Below are 19666 nucleotides of genomic sequence, written 5' to 3' on the forward strand. Positions count from 1 at the left end.
ATCTTCTCACAATTTTACATAAGAAAAGTTAAAATTTCAAATCCTCAAGCTGTTTTCTTTCACCAAAAAAATTCTTAAATGTGCTTCAAGTTTTTACCACAACAAACTGAATTTTAATATTTTAAAAACCACTAAACGCAAGAAAAAAAATAACAGATTTAAATTTGTTAGCCAATTTTAAGTCAGAAACAGTAAAATTTGTGGTGTTTCAGCCATTTACCAAAAAAATTCTTAAATGTGCTTCAAGTTTTTAACACAACAAACTGAATTTTGACCGGTGAAAACTACAAATTGCAGGTAAAAAATAAGTACAAATTTGAATTCCTTGGCCAATTTTAAGTTAGCAACAAAAAAAATCGAATGCTTGTGGATTACGAAACATGATTGTCCGCTTTCTTCTAAACTATTATCTGTTGTTATTCTGCTTTTTTACAGTAGAAAAATGATCACAGTTAGTCCTATTTTCCTAAAATGGCTAAACTAGTAATCACGAAAACCGGATTTGCAGATCATATTTTTTTTTGCCTCAACATTAATTTTTGTATTGCTCAGAACAATACAGTAATCAATCGATTAATCGAAAATATTTTATAAAAGAGTTTACATCAGATTCCAAACATAACATAGATCTCGTAGCATTTAATTCATAAAAAATTCACAAAAATTTATCGTCAAAGTTAACAGATGTCTGGCAGCAATTTATGTGGCCATGGTCATTTATTCCCATGGATACCACCACTCATTCAAAATTCATATTTTTCATTTTCGGCGTTGTGCAGTCCTCACATTAAATAAAAACGGTCCATTTAATGGCATAAAAAGTTATGCGTTTTTTATTCGAAATTACTCTATCGATTTAAGCATTAAAAAATTAGTGTTGAGACCAAAAAAAAACACGGAAAAACACAGAAAATGTGACTGGAACCGGAACCGGAAATTGAGTAGATGTATCCGGTTTTTGTGGGGTATGCTCTTGCAAGTAACTATTCTAAATTTTATAATATTTGGTCAAATGGTTTCAAAGTTATTACAAAAAAAAAACAAATTCTATACCTACATTTTGAGGGCTGTAAAATTTTTATCAGTAGAGATAGCATACGAGTTGTTATTTGAATTAACATCATTTTTGAGGTTCAAAAAATATTGCTTCATATTTATGAATAACTCTATGTTTATTTTTTTAGGTCAAATGGACTTGGAAGCGGGTCGGCGATTGGTTTATCGTATGTATAGTAACCCACGAATCACCAACACCCCTGAGACCTTACGACATTACCTGGCCTTTCAATATGTCCGACGACGGCAGTATTAGACTTGTATACCGACAATTATTACCATCTGAGTCAAATATCTGCCGTCATTTTAACAAAGTAGCAACTCTGGACGCTGGTTCTCTCTATTTGACTTCATCGTGTTTTCAATCCGAACAAAAGACAGGCGACGAGGACCTCCATATAATAAAATTCAACCTCCAGAACAATACTCATCAATTAGAAGACTTAGACTTGAAGTCCGAAATCAGGGATGAAGTGGCAGCTCTTGCTTACATTTTAAGTTTTTTACGCAACCAACACTTGTCGAGCTTCAAATCGAAATATATAGTCCGGCGGTATGTAGCATCCTATAGTGGGGTACTTGAAATGTTTCCGGGGAGTATCCTCGATCAAAGTTTTGATCCCACTAAACGAGCCTGGTTTGTGCAAGCTGTCGAACACAAGTCGAAGATTATTATGATTCCGCCGTATTTGGACGAAGGAGGCGCTGGTTACATTGTTACAATTGCTTACGCCACTTCAGATGTGGTTGTGGCACTTGATGTCACTTACGGGTTTGTATTTCGGACACTTTTGAAACGTATGCCCTTTTGTTTGGCCACAAATGTCACGTGTTTTCTTATGGATGATCGAGGCTATTTGATTTATCACCCGAATTTGATAAATCCGAATGAACATGGACCGGTGGAGAAACAACATATTGTCCATAAAGAGTCATTGGTTGCTAATGATATTTTGAGTCATAAATATTTCATTAAAAAGGTGCTGTGTAATAGTTATGGGAGTGGTACCGTTCAAAGGTTCTACAAGTTAAATACTAGTTATAGCGATGTTTTGGTTAGTTCAGTCCAAGGGGAGCATTGTGTTAGTTACCATATAGCTGCGATACGAAACAGCAATGTTTTTATTGGGATGGTTAACGCGACTTGTAACGTCGTGGTTACATTTTGTCCGTGTAGTATAGTAGACCGATTATGTCTAAATTGTAACCGTATGGAACAAAAAGAGTGCGAATGTCCATGCGAATGTCCATTAGAACAACTCAAATGTACGGATTATGACCATAGTAACAATCCGGTTTGTAACTGGTTTCCGGAACATGTGACTCACAAAACACGTTTTATTGAGGATGCAACAAATGGCATGAAATCGTGCTTTCCTGCCACTTGTAAACGCGAGAAAAGCCATTTGAAGTGTCTTGGGGTGAGTGGTTGCGAATGGTGCAAGTATGATATTGGTGGTAGTCCATTGGCGAGTCCATTTTGCGCCTCAATGGCCACTTGTTTCAATGGAATAATCGGGTCTGTGACACCCTACAAGAACTCCCTCCACGAAATTGATCTTCCAGAAGAGTCTTTCAGTGTGCCTATAAGTGTCATAACTTTGTTTATATTCGGAGTACTTCTACTCCTTTGTATGTTCTACGTGTATCATCGCTCTCTTGCGCCTCAAACCACCGAAAGATTGTACCTTTCTTCCACTCAAGAGAATCATTTACGGATGAGTGATCTTAATCTGAGTGATAATTACCACGCTATGGGTAACCATAGAGATAAATTGCTTCACGAGGATAAGCCAGATCCGATTTCGCCATATTGTGTTTCAAGTAATTACAAGAGAACGACTACTTTAGCGGCGGATTCAGATCATGGTTACTCGACGATGACCCAACATGACGAGTCGGAACATATGTCTTTGGCTCCGGTGGAGTTTGATTCGTTGGATGACGATTTGGGATCGGATAGTATTTCTACTTATATCAGTGTGCCAAATAAGCCGCAAGGACATGTTGAACAACCGCAACAGTTCACATGTATCCCCAGAAACAAATGTATTGTGGTTCCAGTTACGGTCCATAGAAACATGGAAACGACGTAACAGTAGATTCTAGGTGTTACTTGTGTATATTTCTGCACCAGTATACAGGGTGCGGCATCGCCCTGCCCCGAAAGAAAATCCCCACTTCTAATTAAATAAAATTGTTGAATTTTTTCACACTTAACCTGGGCATTAGTAAGGTACATTCTCTAATTTTTTGGTAATTTTTCATTTACAAACAAAGCCAAAAAAAAATTAAAAGTAATTTTCTCCCAAAAAGTTTGATTCTAATTTTTATACTGACCTACGCAGATTCACTTCCTACAATTGTTTACAAAATCAGAAAAAAAATACCAATTAGATTTTGAATTAAACGCAATTTTCCATCTTAACTTTGAAAATCATTTTTTTTTATAGGTAAATTAACAGAAAGTATTCATAAAACACACAAAACTGTTACGGACTCATTTATTATCAAAAAAAAATTAGAAAAATCCTCAAATTATACCCTGTCAATAATTAGTTAGGTATATGAAATATCGCCAGTTTTAATTAATTTGAAGTTGCGATTTATCAAGTGCGCGTAACCGATGCCCCACCCGGTATCTATTTTGAGTACTTAACTGTATATTTTGTAAAATTTATTTATTTTAATTGTAGATTGACTTTAGAAATAATTTAGCAAATTAAATTTTAATTCAAAATTAGATCAGTTTGTCTTATCGAATTATTATTAAATTTGATTTTGTGTGTATGTGCTCTGTGGAAGAACTGCCAAGATTTTTACATTACTTTTAACCGCTACACGTCCATATTTGTACAAAATTTGTTATATTTGGACTTTGCGATAAATTGTTTGAAACATTTTGTGCCTTATAATATTTTTCTTTGTTTTAATTACACGACTCTTTTGCTTGCTTTCAAGTGATTTGTCGGAAATGTTCCAACTAGTAAACGACTGGTCATTTTGACTAATGTTATTGAAAAAAATGATACAGATTATTGTGCAATAAAAACGTTCAATATTGTAGCTATCCATTGAATAAAGTGTACCTGTTTTTTAAGGTTTATGTACTTTTTGAAAAATAAAACCTGTTTAATTAAAGGCTATTTTTTACGATGACGACCACTAAACTAAAGGCCTGAGCCCTACTTTAAAACTTTATCTTTTTTAACAACTTTCTTTAGAAATAATAACACATAAAATTGTAATTCAGACTGAACCAAAAGTAACGCACAAAATTCATATCTTTGTTGTGAGTCATTTTTCAAAAAAATCCTCGAACAGGTCAATTTTATTTTTATAATGCTACATTTTGACACTAGTTTTTGAGTAAAATTTTTTTAAATCACAACTGACATTTTTATTACTGTTTTAGACAGTACACCGCATAAAATAATTCAAAAAAAAAATAAAATAAAAAACTTGTAGAGTTTTATGCAAACAGTTTTATTTTCTTGTTCTTGCTTTGTTTTATAAGGGGTGATTGTTTTTATTTTTTATATTAAGTTTTTTATCCTACTTATTTAAAAAAATATACAAAAAACAATTGCCCCTTATTAAATAAGGCAAGAACGAAAAGATAAAGCCTCTTGTGTTTAATTGTCAATATTTTTTTTAAGTTTTAATTTCTTTTTTTTTTCTTGTTACCAGAAAGATAGACGTGTGCTATTTAAAACAATGAACAAAAATGTCAGTTGTCATTAAAAAAAAATAAATAGCGTCAACTCAAAAACGAATGACGTCATAAATGTCACTATTCTGTCAAAATATAGCATTTAAATAAAATCGACCTGTTCGAGGATTTATTTGAAAAACGACCACTAACAAAGAAATGAATTTTGTGGGTTACTTTTGGTTCAGTCTTTATTAGCAACTGAATAAAATTCGGGCCAAAAAAATGTACCTATTTTAATTTTTAAGCAAACTTTTGTTTGTTTTGAAATTGATAAAGGAAAATAAAAGATTCATATTATTTACAATTACAATTTAATGATTTTTGGAACCTTTCAGTAACATTAGTTATAGTAAAAAAAAACATGTACTATACAATACTGCAGAACTGAAAATTTTGGGTGCCCTACCTAAAAATTGTTCCTAGCTACGGGCCTGAAGTCTCAAAGTGATTTTTAAATAAAAGACAAAGTAATTTTAAAGTTTTATTGAGAATGTTACAATTGGCAAATTTACTGTCCGATAGAAATGGTAACGGCACGACTAGTATTAAATTTATTAATTTTTGAATTCTACATAAAATGGCACAAACTAATTTTAAATGCATAGTTCACGCCTACAACGAAAACGCAACAACTGTACGTAAGATAATTAAGCTATGTTTCTGGCCAACATCTTAAGCATTGACATTTATTATAAAAAAGTGATGATTAAAAATTTACTATCAAAAAGAATTGGTTTTTACAAATCCTAAACATGGAATTACATTTAAATAAAAAGCAACAGTTACAAATGACATTAATAAATTACTGGGGTGTAGACAAAACCAATTCTCTTATTTTTTTTTAATATTTTTAATTTTTTTTGTATATAAATTGCTTCACTCTTCTTTGATAGTATTGAGCACAGAATAGTAATTCTGACTAAATTTAGACAAGGCAAGTGTGGAGATTGAAAATCGCCAAGTCAATTTCTGACAGTGAGTTGTCTTCTTCCTCCTATCGTACTCTTTCAAAACACTGGTGACGTTTTCAAAACAGTTCTTATAATCGCTTGAGTTAATCTAAAAAAGAATGTCAAAAACAATCAATTCCAAACAAACAACACCTTACATTGCATAACGTCTGAAGTTCAATCATAACTGCCAAAATATAGAACATTTCCGTTGAATAATAATTGGATTTTTTGGGATTTTCCTTGGACAAAAAGCGGTCCATCTCAAAGTGGATGAATGCTAACGCAAGGATAGATGGTTTATAAGGTGCACAAGATGAATCACAAAGCAGTATTTCAAGTCTTGTACAAAGTTGTTGCCACTAAAAAAAATACTTTACCCAACTAAAATTGAAATAAGTGTAACAAACCTGCAACATCCTGTTAAGCAAACCCTCAATCTTAAATTGCACAGCAATGTATTTGAAAATATCCATGAAGACTTTCAATTGGTCTAAATGATTGCAGTTGTTGGTTACGTTTACCAAATTCAGTTTTTCGGTAATTATTGCACTCATACGTTCCATATCTTTGACAGAACATTTGCTTTGAGACAGGAGCACTAAGTGACTAGTATTGATCTCAAAGCCGTGAGTCTGAGCCGCCAAGTTGAAGCAACTCACAGACAAGCACGGAAGAAATTTCTCCTGAACCTAGCGAATAATTATTAAGACAATGCACAACAAGAAGTTAGTATTTACCTTCATGCGCGCTAAGAAGTTGTCAAGGTAGTAGACAGCAGAGAAAAAGACACTTTGTGGGGCATCAAACCAAACTTTGAGAAACCTCAAAACGTGTGCAGCACCATCCCTAGCAGACATTGTAACTTCCCAAGGCTTCCTTTCAGCATAATTGCAAATAAACTGACTCTCGTTATTTAGGGCTTCTTCAAGTTTGTAGATGATTTTTTTAATACCAGCATCCGGCATAGGCCAGCTCCTCCCTTTGCTATGTTTTTCCATCTTGAGTGTACCTTACTTAGGAGAATATTTCTTATGCAAGAATCTTCATAAATAATTGTACACCATTACTCAACCTTAACAAGTCTAAACCAGCAAAAGTAGAAGCAGGCCTAGAACCTATATAAACATGTAACATAATTTTTCTCTACAGATTTTGATTACATACCCGGATGCTTGAGAAAATTCGTTTAAAATAACTGCTTTTAGGCTTTTATTTATGCTCCAACGACACAATCTACACAATTATATTAACGTACAAAACACAAAATGCGAAATGAAAGATCAAAATGACGTCATAACAAAACCGTTGAGCAACCTGACCGAGAAATCCGGTAACACGAACACGAAGTCCGGTTGTAGTGAATTTTAATAAAATTTGTCTCGTAATCATTTGATAAGTGTATTTTTGTTATCATTGTTTATAATTTCCATGTAAATAAACAAATTAATTAAGAAACTTATTTGTTGCGTATTTTGTCTCTCCATTATTTTATTTAATATTGTAACTATTCTTCATGCAATTTCTGTCGCCATACAAAATGTTTTTTTCTGTATGAAATTGTAGTCTTTTGGCACAAAAGTCCAGTTCTTCTTTTATACGAAATCAAAATTTTGTAAGGTATTTTACCTAAAAAAACGCAGTTGCGACGTTGCCAGTGTTCACGAAGTGTTAATTTTGTAAATTAGGATTAAAAAAATTGTGAATATAAAATGTTTAGTGTTTAGGTATAGGAATAAAGAACGCACTATTATATTGTACATATATTTAAATTTGAATAATTACACAAATAAAACAAAAAGTTAGGATGTGATAAATAATCTAGACAGTAAAAATGACAATTCCTAGAAACTGAAAAGGAATACAAACAATATAATCACAGAATTTTAGAGCTACATTAGGTTTATATGTATATATTATGACTGAAATATACAACTTTTTACATTTTGATTTCTCGCAGTAAAATATTACAAGCTTAACATCGTAGTGTAATAAATAATTTAACAATACAAACAGTTCTAAAAAATTTAATATATACAAACATGAGCAATGAAAATATATAAATAAAAAAATATCGAGGTACGAATCCAAAAAATAAACTTAACATTGGAGAAAAACATGACTATTAAAAATTACAATTGGCTTAGATTAGTTGCTAATACGACTCTTTGGACAAATTAACCCATACCTCTCGAATCTCACTCACTTTCATCCTAGTCATCGTTAAAATCCCATTTTCACTGAGATCACAAATAATGAATAAGGAAATCAGTTTATGAAAAATTTTGACAAAGGTTTTCGTAATGAACTTATTAATTCAGTCTGTAGTTTGACACGAAACTGGAATTTTAACAACAAGTACACTAATATTTAGTTCTTTTTACGATGGTACAATAAATACACATCTATACAAAAAGAAGTGATGACTTTTTAAATTAACTCTAAGTCTTTAAATTCACTGTAATTGAGCACTTTGAGTAAAAAAATTTCACTGTTTAAACATTGTCATTTTGGTTGTTGGCACCTGTTAGAGGCTGTTGAGCCTGAAACACAAAATAAATCATTAGAAAAACACTTATTTAAATAAATTAAACTAATAAATAAAATGATGCGAACAAAAACAAAACCTTGTCTGAACAGAAAAAAATAATAATAAAATCTATTACGGTTTAGCTTTTGTATTAATTTTAAATTATTAAGTCATTTATTATGTTCCTGCGTCAGACGAAGCTTTATTATTGGACTAGTTAGTAATCTACTTTATCTACTGTTGAACAGAAAAGTAGAAAAATGAAGATACTCACCAAGTATCGAATTCATGACGCGTGAAACAAAACAAAAAATACTAAACGATATCTGAATGATGCAATGGTTAAAAGTGACGCACAATTACGCAAAGAAAGCATCTGCTTTGAAAACAAATGATTTCTTTGAACAAGTACTTTCTATCATAATTAATAAGAGTTACAACTAACGGACTGATGTTTTTATAGTATTATTATAAGTAGTATATACAACAATACAACAAGTTAAAGCACACATACATAAAGTTAACTACAAATGTTATAGAAGGTGTAGTAGTTAATTAACATAGCTTAAAATAAGCTATTTTATGTTGGCACAGCGTTTATCAATAAAGTTGATTACAAAAATATTAGTTTGCAATCCAATTAGAAGCTAATACTGATGGACAAGAATATATTACCTATTAGTAAAAATGTTATGCTATTAACACTTCAAGTCTTAAGTGCGTTAATATTATTTTAACCTAGTCAGTAATTCACTTTGATTTGAGCATGCCTTTGTACGAAACTGTTTTTCTTGGCAAAAATAAATCAGAGATGCTGTCATTTCATTCAATGATTCAAAATAAACATGAATGAATAAATTTTCATGCAATACATGAATACTGAATATGTTAAAAAGTCATTTAATGGACTGATTATCTGGATGTTATATTATTGTAATCCAACGTGAGTGCCCTTACCTCTTCACCAACTGTACTTAAATACGGACGAGATGGCGGATATTGATTTTTCTCTAAAGAAAACTGATCTTCGGTTGTTTTACGATAAACAGGATTATCGAAATTCATAGATGTCATGTTACGCTTCACGTATTTTCTATACAGGAAATATACCACCTGAGAAAAATATAATTAAATCAAGAACAACAACTCGGGAAATTATACTTACAATACCGATTATGACTATTACAGCAAAAGATATTCCAATTACAATAACAGCAACAGCGCCGTCATCAGAACTTTCAGGGATTACACTAGTTGTGTGTGACTTATTAGTTGTACCTAAAACCGGAAATAATAACAGAAAATCGTCGAAAAATCAATACATAAAAAATAGAAAGGAAAAAAAAGAAGCCACAAAAAGAGTGAACCAAGAAGCAAAAAGTGTCGAAAAAGACCATCACCAACAAACCAAACTTTTGTACTCACTTTCCGTCATATAATCTGACATTGACGAATAATCTGTATAAGTTATAGAATTTACGGTGGTCGTAAATGTTTCTGTTAAATAAATACAAAAAAATAAATAAAACAAATCAAATCAAAAAAGTAACGACAACAGAAATAAACTCACCATCTTGAACACACGTTAATCCATCTTTCAACATCCTTAAATTCTCAGGACATGCACAGGAAATACGGGGGGATTTGGCATTTATCTGGGGGGCTGGTAAACAAAGGTGGGAACAATGACCGTTCACTGCCTGGCAATGGTTCTCGCCGTCGGGTTGTCGGTAAGGGTGGTAGACGTGAATGACCATCGGATTCTGAATCTGAAAAAAGAAATTAGAATTAGTTAATCTTTTAAATTAAGATACAGAAAAAAATTCAAGTACGATGAGGTACCAAGAACATGGAAAAAATGTTTAATCTGGTAAAAAAAATTGACATTTATTTTTATTCACCCCAAAAGTACCCAAATATCTAGACCACTAAAAATTGGACACACGAAAAAACAGGGTCGAATCTTACAAATTTAGTGTTTTCCCAAAAGTAAACATCCGAAAAAATCCAAAAAACTTAGAAAATGCCTTGTTTTCAAGCATCCCAAAATGGCTGGACCAGGGAAAAAATCATTGAAAACAACTCAAAATAAAACACAATTACTTGTGCTAGTACTGAAAAAAAAATAGTAGATGGAAAAGATATTTCATTCAAAATGAAGATGAGAAACAAGCAAAACAGTTTATTAAACAGTTTTCTAATCTATTTATGGGAAAGGCAGACAGACAACAATTTTTTAAATTGCCACCAATAAATCACTATCAAAATAACGTATGATCAAGGCAATAAAAGACATTAAATTCCATACCAAATCAGGTTTACAGCAATCACTTAACCATTATTTGATCTTGAAATTGCTACAGATGAGATTTATTTTTTTTTTCATTATTTTTCGGTCACTTCCATAAAGTTTTACTTTATAGCATGAATTTTAAATACATAACTACGTTCTTTTTTTGTTGTAGGAAAGAATGTCGAAAGTAAATAGAATCATCCTCCTGAGAATAAACAGGAAACTCAAAAGTGAAAACAAAAAACTAACAAATTTTGAACAACAACATTTTGTCTGTTTTTTCATGTGCCCGAGTTTTGGTGGTCTATAGATATTTGAGTACTTTTGGGGTGCATAAAAAATTATCGATTTTTGAAGAATTTTTGGTTGCTTTTAAAGTAATTATGTTTTATTTTGAGTTGTTTTCAATGATTTTTCCGCATGCCACATACCCTGGTCCAGAAGTAAAAAGCCATTTTGGGGTGCTTGAAAACAAGGCATTTTGTAAGTTTTTTAGATCTTTTTCGGATGTTTACTGTTGGGAAAACACTGAATTTGTAAGATTTTACCCTGTTTTTTCGTGTGCCCAATTTTTGGTGGTCTACTTTTGGGGGGTGAATAAAAATTAATGCTTTTTTATGGGTTTTAGGCCTTTTTCGGTTGTTGACTTTTGGGAAAACAGCTAAATTTGTAAGATTCAACCTTGATTTTTAAGACGCCAAATGTGCTGGTCCAGAAGTAATATTTTACATCCTACTGATAAAACTTGGAAAATTATTTTTCCAACAGAAATAAACAGTCAAAAGTGCAAAATTTAAACTCTCATAACTTCGAAATTTTTTAATAGCTATTTGTATAATGAGATAGGAAATGTATTATTTTTCCGTATTAGGCAGATCTAAAACATGCCGTATACGGAAAAAATACACACATGGTTTTTTTCTACTAGAGTTTGGAAAACTTTTTAAATCTTATAATAAAAAATATTTAGAAACAAATTGTAAATGCGATCGAAATGTTTGCGTTCGCTACTATAGAGAAATAACTTTGTAAAAAAAACAAAATGTGTGAAGGCAAGAAAAAAGTTTGTGGAGAAAATGTCTGATTCAAGCGAAGCGTCTGATGTAGAAGAATCGGGTACATTGGCGGTTCAATCTTTATTACTTGTGAATTTAAAAGGAAAGTATGAAAATGCTTATTGTTAATTTGACAACAACAACAACAAGGAAAAAAGAGTAAAGATGATCAATGAGGTAGTGTTGTTAGCATATTTCGAACAAAAATCCAAAGTATACAAGAGTTCTACATTGTAGAGCATTTATTCAATGGTGAGGACAACATTATCCATGAAGAAAAATATAAACATAAAGAAGTTTCCAAGTTTAATAGCTTTTCTTAAGCGAAAATCAGTTCTAAGAAATCCAGTGTTTTCACCAAATTAGAAATAGGAAATTTTTTAAGAGAAGCTGACGATAAAACCTACTTAATGATGAAGGTATTTTTTTATTTGGAACTCATTCAAATTATATAATTATTATTTAAATTATAGGTAGTGCTGATTGTTGGTGTCAGTGGAGCATTACAACGAGAAGAATTAACTTTTCTACAAGTTCAACACATCAAGGTGATGGGCTCGTACATTTTGATTGAAATTCCCAATACAAAAACCAACGTACGAAAAGAATTTCCAATTTCCAATGGGGACATAAAAAATGTGGACCTGCTTGTGATATTTCGGAAATATTGTTAGCTTCGTCCTTCACCAATTGAAAATTCAAGATTTTTCTTAGGATATAGAAGCGGAAAATGTACAATGTCTTTCTATATAAGAAGAGGTTAATGTAAATAGTAGCTCTGTTTCTAATTTGAGTAAGGCTTGTGCTGGAGTTTCATTTAGACATTGTGACAATGTTAATAGAGATGAAAAATAGTCATGTGGAATTTCAATAAATAGATTTTGAACTTTCAGTGTTGAAATATTATTTCCGCACTTAATATTTCACTTTTCCTAAATCAAATTAATATGGAAATATTGAAGTTTTCCAAACTCTAGTAGAATTTTTTTCCATGGGGCGCGAGTTCTGGCGAAGCCTGTATTTTATTAACTTACCATGGCCGTGGCTGTAACAGGTTGTACGTCACTTCCGGTGAATTTGTTGGCTTTGAAAACGGCGGCTTTATCCCAGTCGGTCCAATAGACCCAATCTTCGAAGGTGGTGATGGAAAATGGATGTCTGAGAGAATCCGGTGAGAAGAGTATAAGTCTCCTGTTCCTTCCATTATAATCACATGAGGAAATCACATTTAGCTTAGCATCGACCCAATAGACCCGTTTTTTGACTAAATCCAAAGTCAATCCGTTGGGCCATTTAACGTCATATGTAACAATAGCCTGTCTGTGTGATCCATCCATCCCCGATCTTTCAATTTTTGGATCACTTCCCCAATCCGTCCAGAACATCCAGCCTTCTAAAGGATTAAGCGCAAGCGCTCTCGGTTCTTCTAATTCGTCTTTGATTAAAACTTTGCGCATTTTTCCATCGAAATTCGCCAGTTCTATTGTATTCTTCCCGGTATCTGTCCAATAAATGTGGTTGTAGATCCAGTCAACCGCGAGACCGTCTGAAGTCGTTATGTCATTACTGATCACGACCGACCTCTCATTTCCTTCATCAATCGGCGCTTTGTATATTTTTTTATCTGTAACATCGCTCCAGAAGATCATTCCAGTTCGAAACACAAAATCGAGAGCTGTGGCTGAATTCGTCTCGTTCACAATACTGGTCATTTCGTGATGATCCAAAGAAATCTTTCGGATATCCCTTCTCCGGGCGAAGAGCAAGGAGGCGTGCCCTTCGATTGCTTTACACTTAGTGAGGTCACGTGGGTCGCGCATATACCCTGCCTGGCAATCGCACTTGAAGCCGCCTTTATCATTGATACAAATCTGGGAACAACTGCCCGGAATCTCGCACTCATTGATATCTGCGAATTTCGGGTTATTCCTCAAAGGTCATTTACTTCTCACCACTTACCTTTACACGTGGTATTATCAACCAGTTTGTAACCGTGGTTACAGTCGCAGTAAAATGACGATGGAGTGTCGACACAACGTTGGCTACAACCTCCATTATTTTCATTACATTCATTAATCCCACATCGACCAACTGGCTCGTCTTCACCATCAGGACAATGCTGACGCTTATCGCAAACTTGGGAAAGAGGTATGCAATTACCTCCGCCACAATCAAACTCCGTCTTCGGGTCGCATTTGGGCGCCGGAGAACCTACCAACCAAACCAACATTTCGTTTCATTAACTAAATATCATTTTTAATTAGTTTTATTAAAATTCGTAACTTCTTCTTTCCTTATGAAGCTGTTTCCGAGTTAATTTCTTATAAAGCAATTGGAGTATGTTTTCGAGTAGCTAATTTTGAATCAAGCTTTGTTTAATTGGATCTGTATCAACAATTAAGTTAGTTCGAACAAAATGGTTTTGACAGGATGTTTCAGAACTCGTGCTCCAGAGAAAAAAATATTTCGAAATTATGGAACTTTAAATTTTGCAATTTGACTTTGACACTTTGAATTTCTGTTAGAAAAATAGTCTTTTAAGTTGTTTCCTGTGGGCTATTAGAAGAGGAAAAAAAATAATTTTTTCAAATAAATTTGTACCCCAGGTAGCAAAAAATAATTAAAATTAACAACGTAATTAATATATTAACATTTTTCGTGTAAATCGGTGTAAATGAAAAATACATTTAGACCAGTGTTGTCAGGTGTGGTGAAATTTCATCAGATCTTGTGATTTTCATGTTAGTTTGGTGATTTGGTGAAAACTTTTGTAAAAATTCTAATATCTGGTGATTTTTTGGAAATAAAAAAAAACGATTTCTCGAGCATTGTCTACGTTTTCAACCAGAAACTTGATTATTTCGTCAATTTTTTCAAAGAAATCGAAAAACCACCATATTGGTTAAAAATGGTTTTGATGTTACTAGACAGGACCGAAAATGACAATTTATTTTTGTCTTTTTCGAATACCTTTTTAGCTAGAAACAATCCAAAAATTTAATAAACAACCAAAAACGGCGTTATTATTTTTTTTTTTGAAATATTTAAGCACGTTTATGAGATAAAAACAAAATAAAATCACACAATGAAATCGAAATTGATATTATTTTTAGCTTGTTTCGCTTGACTTACTTCGTTATTAAATCAGAGGCTCACTTATTTTGCAAAATCTTGTCTAAACACGCTTAAAAATCACAAAAATAAATGATATTGAAGTTATTTTATTTTGTTTGTTTCACTCGATTTAACTGGTTTTTGAGTAAAATAAGACAAAAATAAGACGAGAATGTTTTTAAGCACGATTTTGTGCTACAATCTCAGGTTTTTGCGGGATTTCGCTAAAACAAACTGAAAAATCAACATATTAAGTCAAAAATCACTTTTCTCGAAAGTTTTAGCTCGTTTTTCATTCAGAAACGCAATTATTTTGCAAAACTGTTTAAAAACAAGCCAAAAAAACACAGAATTAGACCGAAAATGATATAATTTTTTCTTTTTTCAAAAGTTCAAGTAGAGTTTTAAGCTGAAAACTCTGTTTTTTCGCGAGAGTGTGCTATAGCGTGTCAAAAATCATTAAATTGTTAAATGAAAAGATTATATTATGATATTTTTACCTAACTCTTAGGCTGTATGTAAATTTATTATTTCGTCAAATTTTCTCGAAAAAAAATCGAAAACCACCAACTTGGTAAAAAATAGTTGTATTTGTTTTTTACAAGATATTACTAAACAGAGTGCCAATTTTTTTCGAATGCTTTTTCAGCTAGAAACGTAAAATTTTGTTAAAAACAAGCCACAAATGTAACAAAGCCGGAAACCGGCGTTTTTTTGGCCTTTTTCGAGTGTTTAAGCATGTTTTTGAGAGATAAAAACACAAAAAGTTCGAAATATTGCGTTAAAACAGGCTAAAACATTACAAAATTAAATCAAAATTGATATAATTTTTTAGCTTATTTCGCATGACTTACTTCGTTTCTGAACGAGGGGTTCATTTATTTTGCAAAATTTTGACCAAATACGCCTAAAAATCACAAAAGGATTGATATTGATGTTATTTTGTTTGTTTCACTTGATTTAACTGGTTTTGTAACAAAATTAAGACAAAAATAAGCTAAATAAACACAAAATTTGACCGAAAATGTTTTTAAGTACGGTCAGGTTTTTCGCTAGATTTCGCTAAAACAAACTAAAAAATCAAGAAATTATGTCTAAAATAATATTCTTTTTGCATTTTTTTCGAGCGTTTTAGCACGTTTTTCAACGTAATTATTTCGCAAAATTGTGTTGAAATCTATCCAAAAAATTCACAGAATTAACATGTAATTTTTTGCTTTTTTAAGAGTTTTTTTTGCGAGATTTTGCCATACAATCTGGTGAAAATTTAGCAAATTTTTCAACTCGGATTTGATGGATTTTATGTTTTTGATCTGATTTAGACTTCTACAACGTGGTGAGTATACGTTTAGTGTTATTTGTGGTCTTTATTGGTAAAATTTTTGTCCCTTTATTAAATAATTATGAAAAAAACATACAAGATCAGTAACAATTAAATAGACATAAAAATGTCAAATGTCAAAATTTTTTAACAGAAAACTTTTTAAACATTTTTCCCATGTTCCTGGTACCTTATCTTACTTGGAATTTTTCTCTGAGGCGCGAGTTCTGAAACACCCAATATTTGAAATAAATTCGTTTGGTTCGTCTCCATTATTCTTATTAAAATAAATGAAGAGTGATATTCGCACAGTAACATTTAAGACCTTTCTTAGCCAACATTTGCGGCTTTTCGGGGAAAAAAGCGACTTGCTTACCACAATTGAGTTCGTCGCTGCCATCTGGACATTCCGGATGTCCTGAACAATGTAAATGTCCTGCAATACAAGAGCGATCCTTGCACTGGAACTGATCGGCTCTACAAGTGATGTTTTGACAATTGTCGGGGGACTCGTCGGACCCATCGGGACAATCTCTTGTACCATCACACAACCATCCCTTATGTATACAAGTTAAATGATCTCCGCATTCGTATTCCTCGGAAAGACAGAAAGAACTACTACTTGCCATTTTCGGACATCCCTAAAATAAAATTCGAATTTATTAAATTGAGATTTTTGTGGATATCTTTACTTGTTCATCTTTCCCATCCACGCAGTCATACTCCCCATCACACCTCCATTTGCTAGTGATACAAAAGTTTTCAGCGCATTGAAACTCCGAATCGGGGGCACAAGTGACAGGCGGACAATCCTTCTCATCCGAGTTATCTCCGCAGTCGTTATCTAAATCACAAACCCATCTTTTCTGTATACATTTCCCGTTTTTACATGTAAATTCATCCGATCTACAAGTCTCATCTGAAACAATTTCGTGTTTAAAGAGAATTACTTATATTTTTAAACATCTTACTGCATGCTTTCTCGTCACTGCCGTCTGAACAGTCGGGGTTGTCATCACACATCCATGTTAAAGGAACGCATTCACCTGACGCCGAACGACATGTGAACTCATCAACGCCGCAGACTTTTTGTTCTGAAAGAAAATTTTCAATTGTTCGAAACACAAGCAAAGAGACTTACGACAAACATGCTCATCTTCGTCACTACCGTCGTTACAGTCTTGTTCGTGATCACATTGCCAATGGGCCGGGATACAACGGCCACTGCTGCATCGAAATTCATTTTTTTCACACGTTTTATTCTCTGAAAAGAAACACAAAATCTAATAAACTTACGTGACGAATTGCTACAAACACAAATTATGTGCTCTTTGTTACTCTAAGAGATACACGAAACCTTCAAACTTAAAGAAGCAGAGCAGAATTACCTAACATTGCCACACCTCGAGATATCTTCATGAATACGTAAAATAAAGAAGAATTAAAAAGAAAACTGACACGTCCTTCCTACATACAGTTCTGTATTTAGGAAATCTGGATACTAATTTAGACAAAGTCATTAACGTTATTTGTGGCTTTTATTGTCAAAATTTTTGTATCTTTACTAAATAATTATAAAAAAAGACATATACAAGATCATCAGTATCATTAAATAGACATAAAAATGTCAAATGTCAAAAAATCCATGTCAAATTTTTTTGACAGAACTTTTTAAACATTTTTTCCATGTTCTTGGTATTCTATCTTACTTGAAATTTTTCTCTGTAGCGCGAGTTCTGATACACCCTTTATACTAATTTATTTATACAAGGTGAGCAAAAATTATGGAACCAAGTGTTTTTTTAATCATTTAATCACCATTTAATCATTAATGTTATTTGGGGCTTTTATTGGCAAAATTTTATTAAATCTTTACTAAATAATTGTAAAAAACGTATACAAGAATCATCAGTGTCATTAAATAGACATAAAAAATGACAAATATCACAATTTTTTGAAAGAAATAAATAGTCAAAGTGCAAAATTTAAAATCTCATGAATTTAAAATTTTTATAGATAGAATTTTTAAAACATTTTTTTCATGTTTCTGGTATCTATCTATTAATACAGGCTGTCCCAACCAAATTTGCTCTCAAGTTTGAGAAAAATGCTGAAACAGGTGAATTTATGAATACACCGAAAAAGTTATTAAAACAAAAAAGTTACTTTTTTCTTTAAATCAATATTAAGTAAAAAAAAATTTGTTAAAAAAATCGTAAAAACATCTTGTAGGAAATGTATCTCAGTTTTTGAAGCTAGCCTTACATTCTTGGTTGCTGAGATATTGATGATCAAAGACAAAGATCCTTTTTCATTAAAAGTCAAACATCACAGCGACAAATTAATGTAAAGAGAACATAACAAAAGTTAACCAACTAATAAAAATTCAGCGGACCAAAATAAATTACTATTATTTCTCTCGCTATTTCTTAGAATTGTGTAATAACCGTAGCTCAGAATTTTTTTGCCAAAGATCTCAAGACTAGAAACTTGAAGCTTCAAAATGGTCTTTTTTAGTCTAAAAAATCATCCAAAAATTTAAAAAACTTTTTTGTTCCCTTAATTTTTTAAAAACTTTATGTGGAATGTTTTGTCGTCTTGAAGTATGTATTTGAGATAATTAGAAATTTTTTTTCAAGGAGTTTTTCACTGAAAAGCTGAATTAATTTGAAAAATGGGAAAACAAAATAGAATAACATAAACATGAATTTGAGCCATTTTCTAGAAGGAGAAAGAATAATAAAAAATTGAAGACATCTTTAACATTAAGTGATTTTAAAAAATGTAACGTTACTAAAAAAGATACAATAAATACAAAATTCCAAATATTATTAAGAGTTATTATTATTATTTTTTTACCTTAAACAAGAGTACATTATTTTCAATGGGTACCCGACTTGGACGCAAATTCTAGTTGGGACACCCTGTATACTACATTCTTTTGTAAATTTTTTGTGTGCTGTGTTAAAATTGTGATTGGCTACACTTGGTAAAACAAACATCAGTAAAGCGGAATCAGAAATCTGGAATGGAGGATCGACTTGTTTACAGTTTTCTGTAAATCTCCCATGGGCTAAATCTGTTTTTCAAGATATTTGATTGCCTTATTATCACAGTATTTTATTAATTTATTTTTTATCAAAACAACAAAGTTGTTTGCGAAATATCATTAACTCATTTTATCATATTTTGAAAGTCGTAAAAGCTGATAATTATCGGGGTGGTAAAGACAAAACTTTTTTAATAAGATGTCTTTGAAATTGCGGTTTAATCTCCCTTTCGTCAAGGAAACAATTCGAGGAAATAATTCGAGTTGTAGGTACGTGAAAAAAAAACTGTAGATAATTAGTTATTTTGTATTTTAATAGCGACAATTATCTTGTCGATGGCAAGTAATCTCCGTTGCATAATATTTCCATTATTGTCCTGAAGATGTTTTGCGAGTTCATCGTTTTAATACCTAGCAACACGAGTGAATAAACTTGTGATAAAAATAACAAAATAATATTGAAAAAACTGACCCCGTTAATCAGTAATTAATTTAGAAATTGGCGCCCAAAATCACAACTTGTGATACTGAGGTGTGAAGGAGACTTGAGTTTAATGGAGTTTGACACTAAAGGTCAACTCAA

General features: G+C 32.0%; 3 protein-coding genes across 5 annotated transcripts in view; 1 reads left to right on the forward strand and 2 right to left on the reverse strand.

The window, feature by feature from the left end:
* Window positions 1–3310, forward strand: part of LOC123006161 (VWFA and cache domain-containing protein 1) — a 7340-nt gene extending 4030 nt beyond the window's left edge. The window contains exon 7 of the mRNA XM_044400428.1: window positions 1185–3310. Within this exon, the coding sequence (XP_044256363.1) occupies window positions 1185–3152 (1968 nt within the window). The 3' untranslated portion in view covers window positions 3153–3310. The remainder of the gene's footprint in view (window positions 1–1184) is intronic.
* A 1929-nt stretch (window positions 3311–5239) lies between these two features.
* LOC123006369 (cyclin G) lies at window positions 5240–7031 on the reverse strand. The gene is made up of 5 exons (XM_044400799.1): window positions 6889–7031; window positions 6462–6839; window positions 6132–6413; window positions 5880–6083; window positions 5240–5830 (listed from the first exon to the last, which is right to left on the reverse strand). Exons 2-5 carry the CDS (start codon window positions 6720–6722, stop codon window positions 5648–5650), a joined length of 930 nt encoding a protein of 309 aa, XP_044256734.1. The 5' UTR covers window positions 6723–6839; window positions 6889–7031; the 3' UTR covers window positions 5240–5647.
* Window positions 7032–7471: 440 nt separating this feature from the next.
* Window positions 7472–19666, reverse strand: part of LOC123006119 (very low-density lipoprotein receptor-like) — a 45581-nt gene continuing 33386 nt past the window's right edge. For 2 of the 3 annotated variants that reach the window (XM_044400326.1, XM_044400328.1), the window contains 11 exons: window positions 17176–17298; window positions 17006–17128; window positions 16727–16953; window positions 16411–16675; window positions 13559–13810; window positions 12634–13508; window positions 9822–10020; window positions 9677–9748; window positions 9417–9529; window positions 9209–9364; window positions 7472–8264 (listed from right to left, as the gene is read on the reverse strand). In XM_044400326.1, coding sequence (XP_044256261.1) covers window positions 8217–8264; window positions 9209–9364; window positions 9417–9529; window positions 9677–9748; window positions 9822–10020; window positions 12634–13508; window positions 13559–13810; window positions 16411–16675; window positions 16727–16953; window positions 17006–17128; window positions 17176–17298 — 2453 coding nt within the window. In that variant the 3' untranslated portion in view covers window positions 7472–8216. The remainder of the gene's footprint in view (window positions 8265–9208; window positions 9365–9416; window positions 9530–9676; window positions 9749–9821; window positions 10021–12633; window positions 13509–13558; window positions 13811–16410; window positions 16676–16726; window positions 16954–17005; window positions 17129–17175; window positions 17299–19666) is intronic. The other variant, XM_044400327.1, reaches the window with a different exon arrangement.

Source organism: Tribolium madens, unplaced genomic scaffold (assembly GCF_015345945.1).
Source record: "Tribolium madens isolate multiple individuals breed KSU strain unplaced genomic scaffold, Tmad_KSU_1.1 Scaffold_2;HRSCAF=44;Tcas5.2_LGX, whole genome shotgun sequence".
Taxonomy (NCBI): domain Eukaryota; kingdom Metazoa; phylum Arthropoda; class Insecta; order Coleoptera; family Tenebrionidae; genus Tribolium; species Tribolium madens.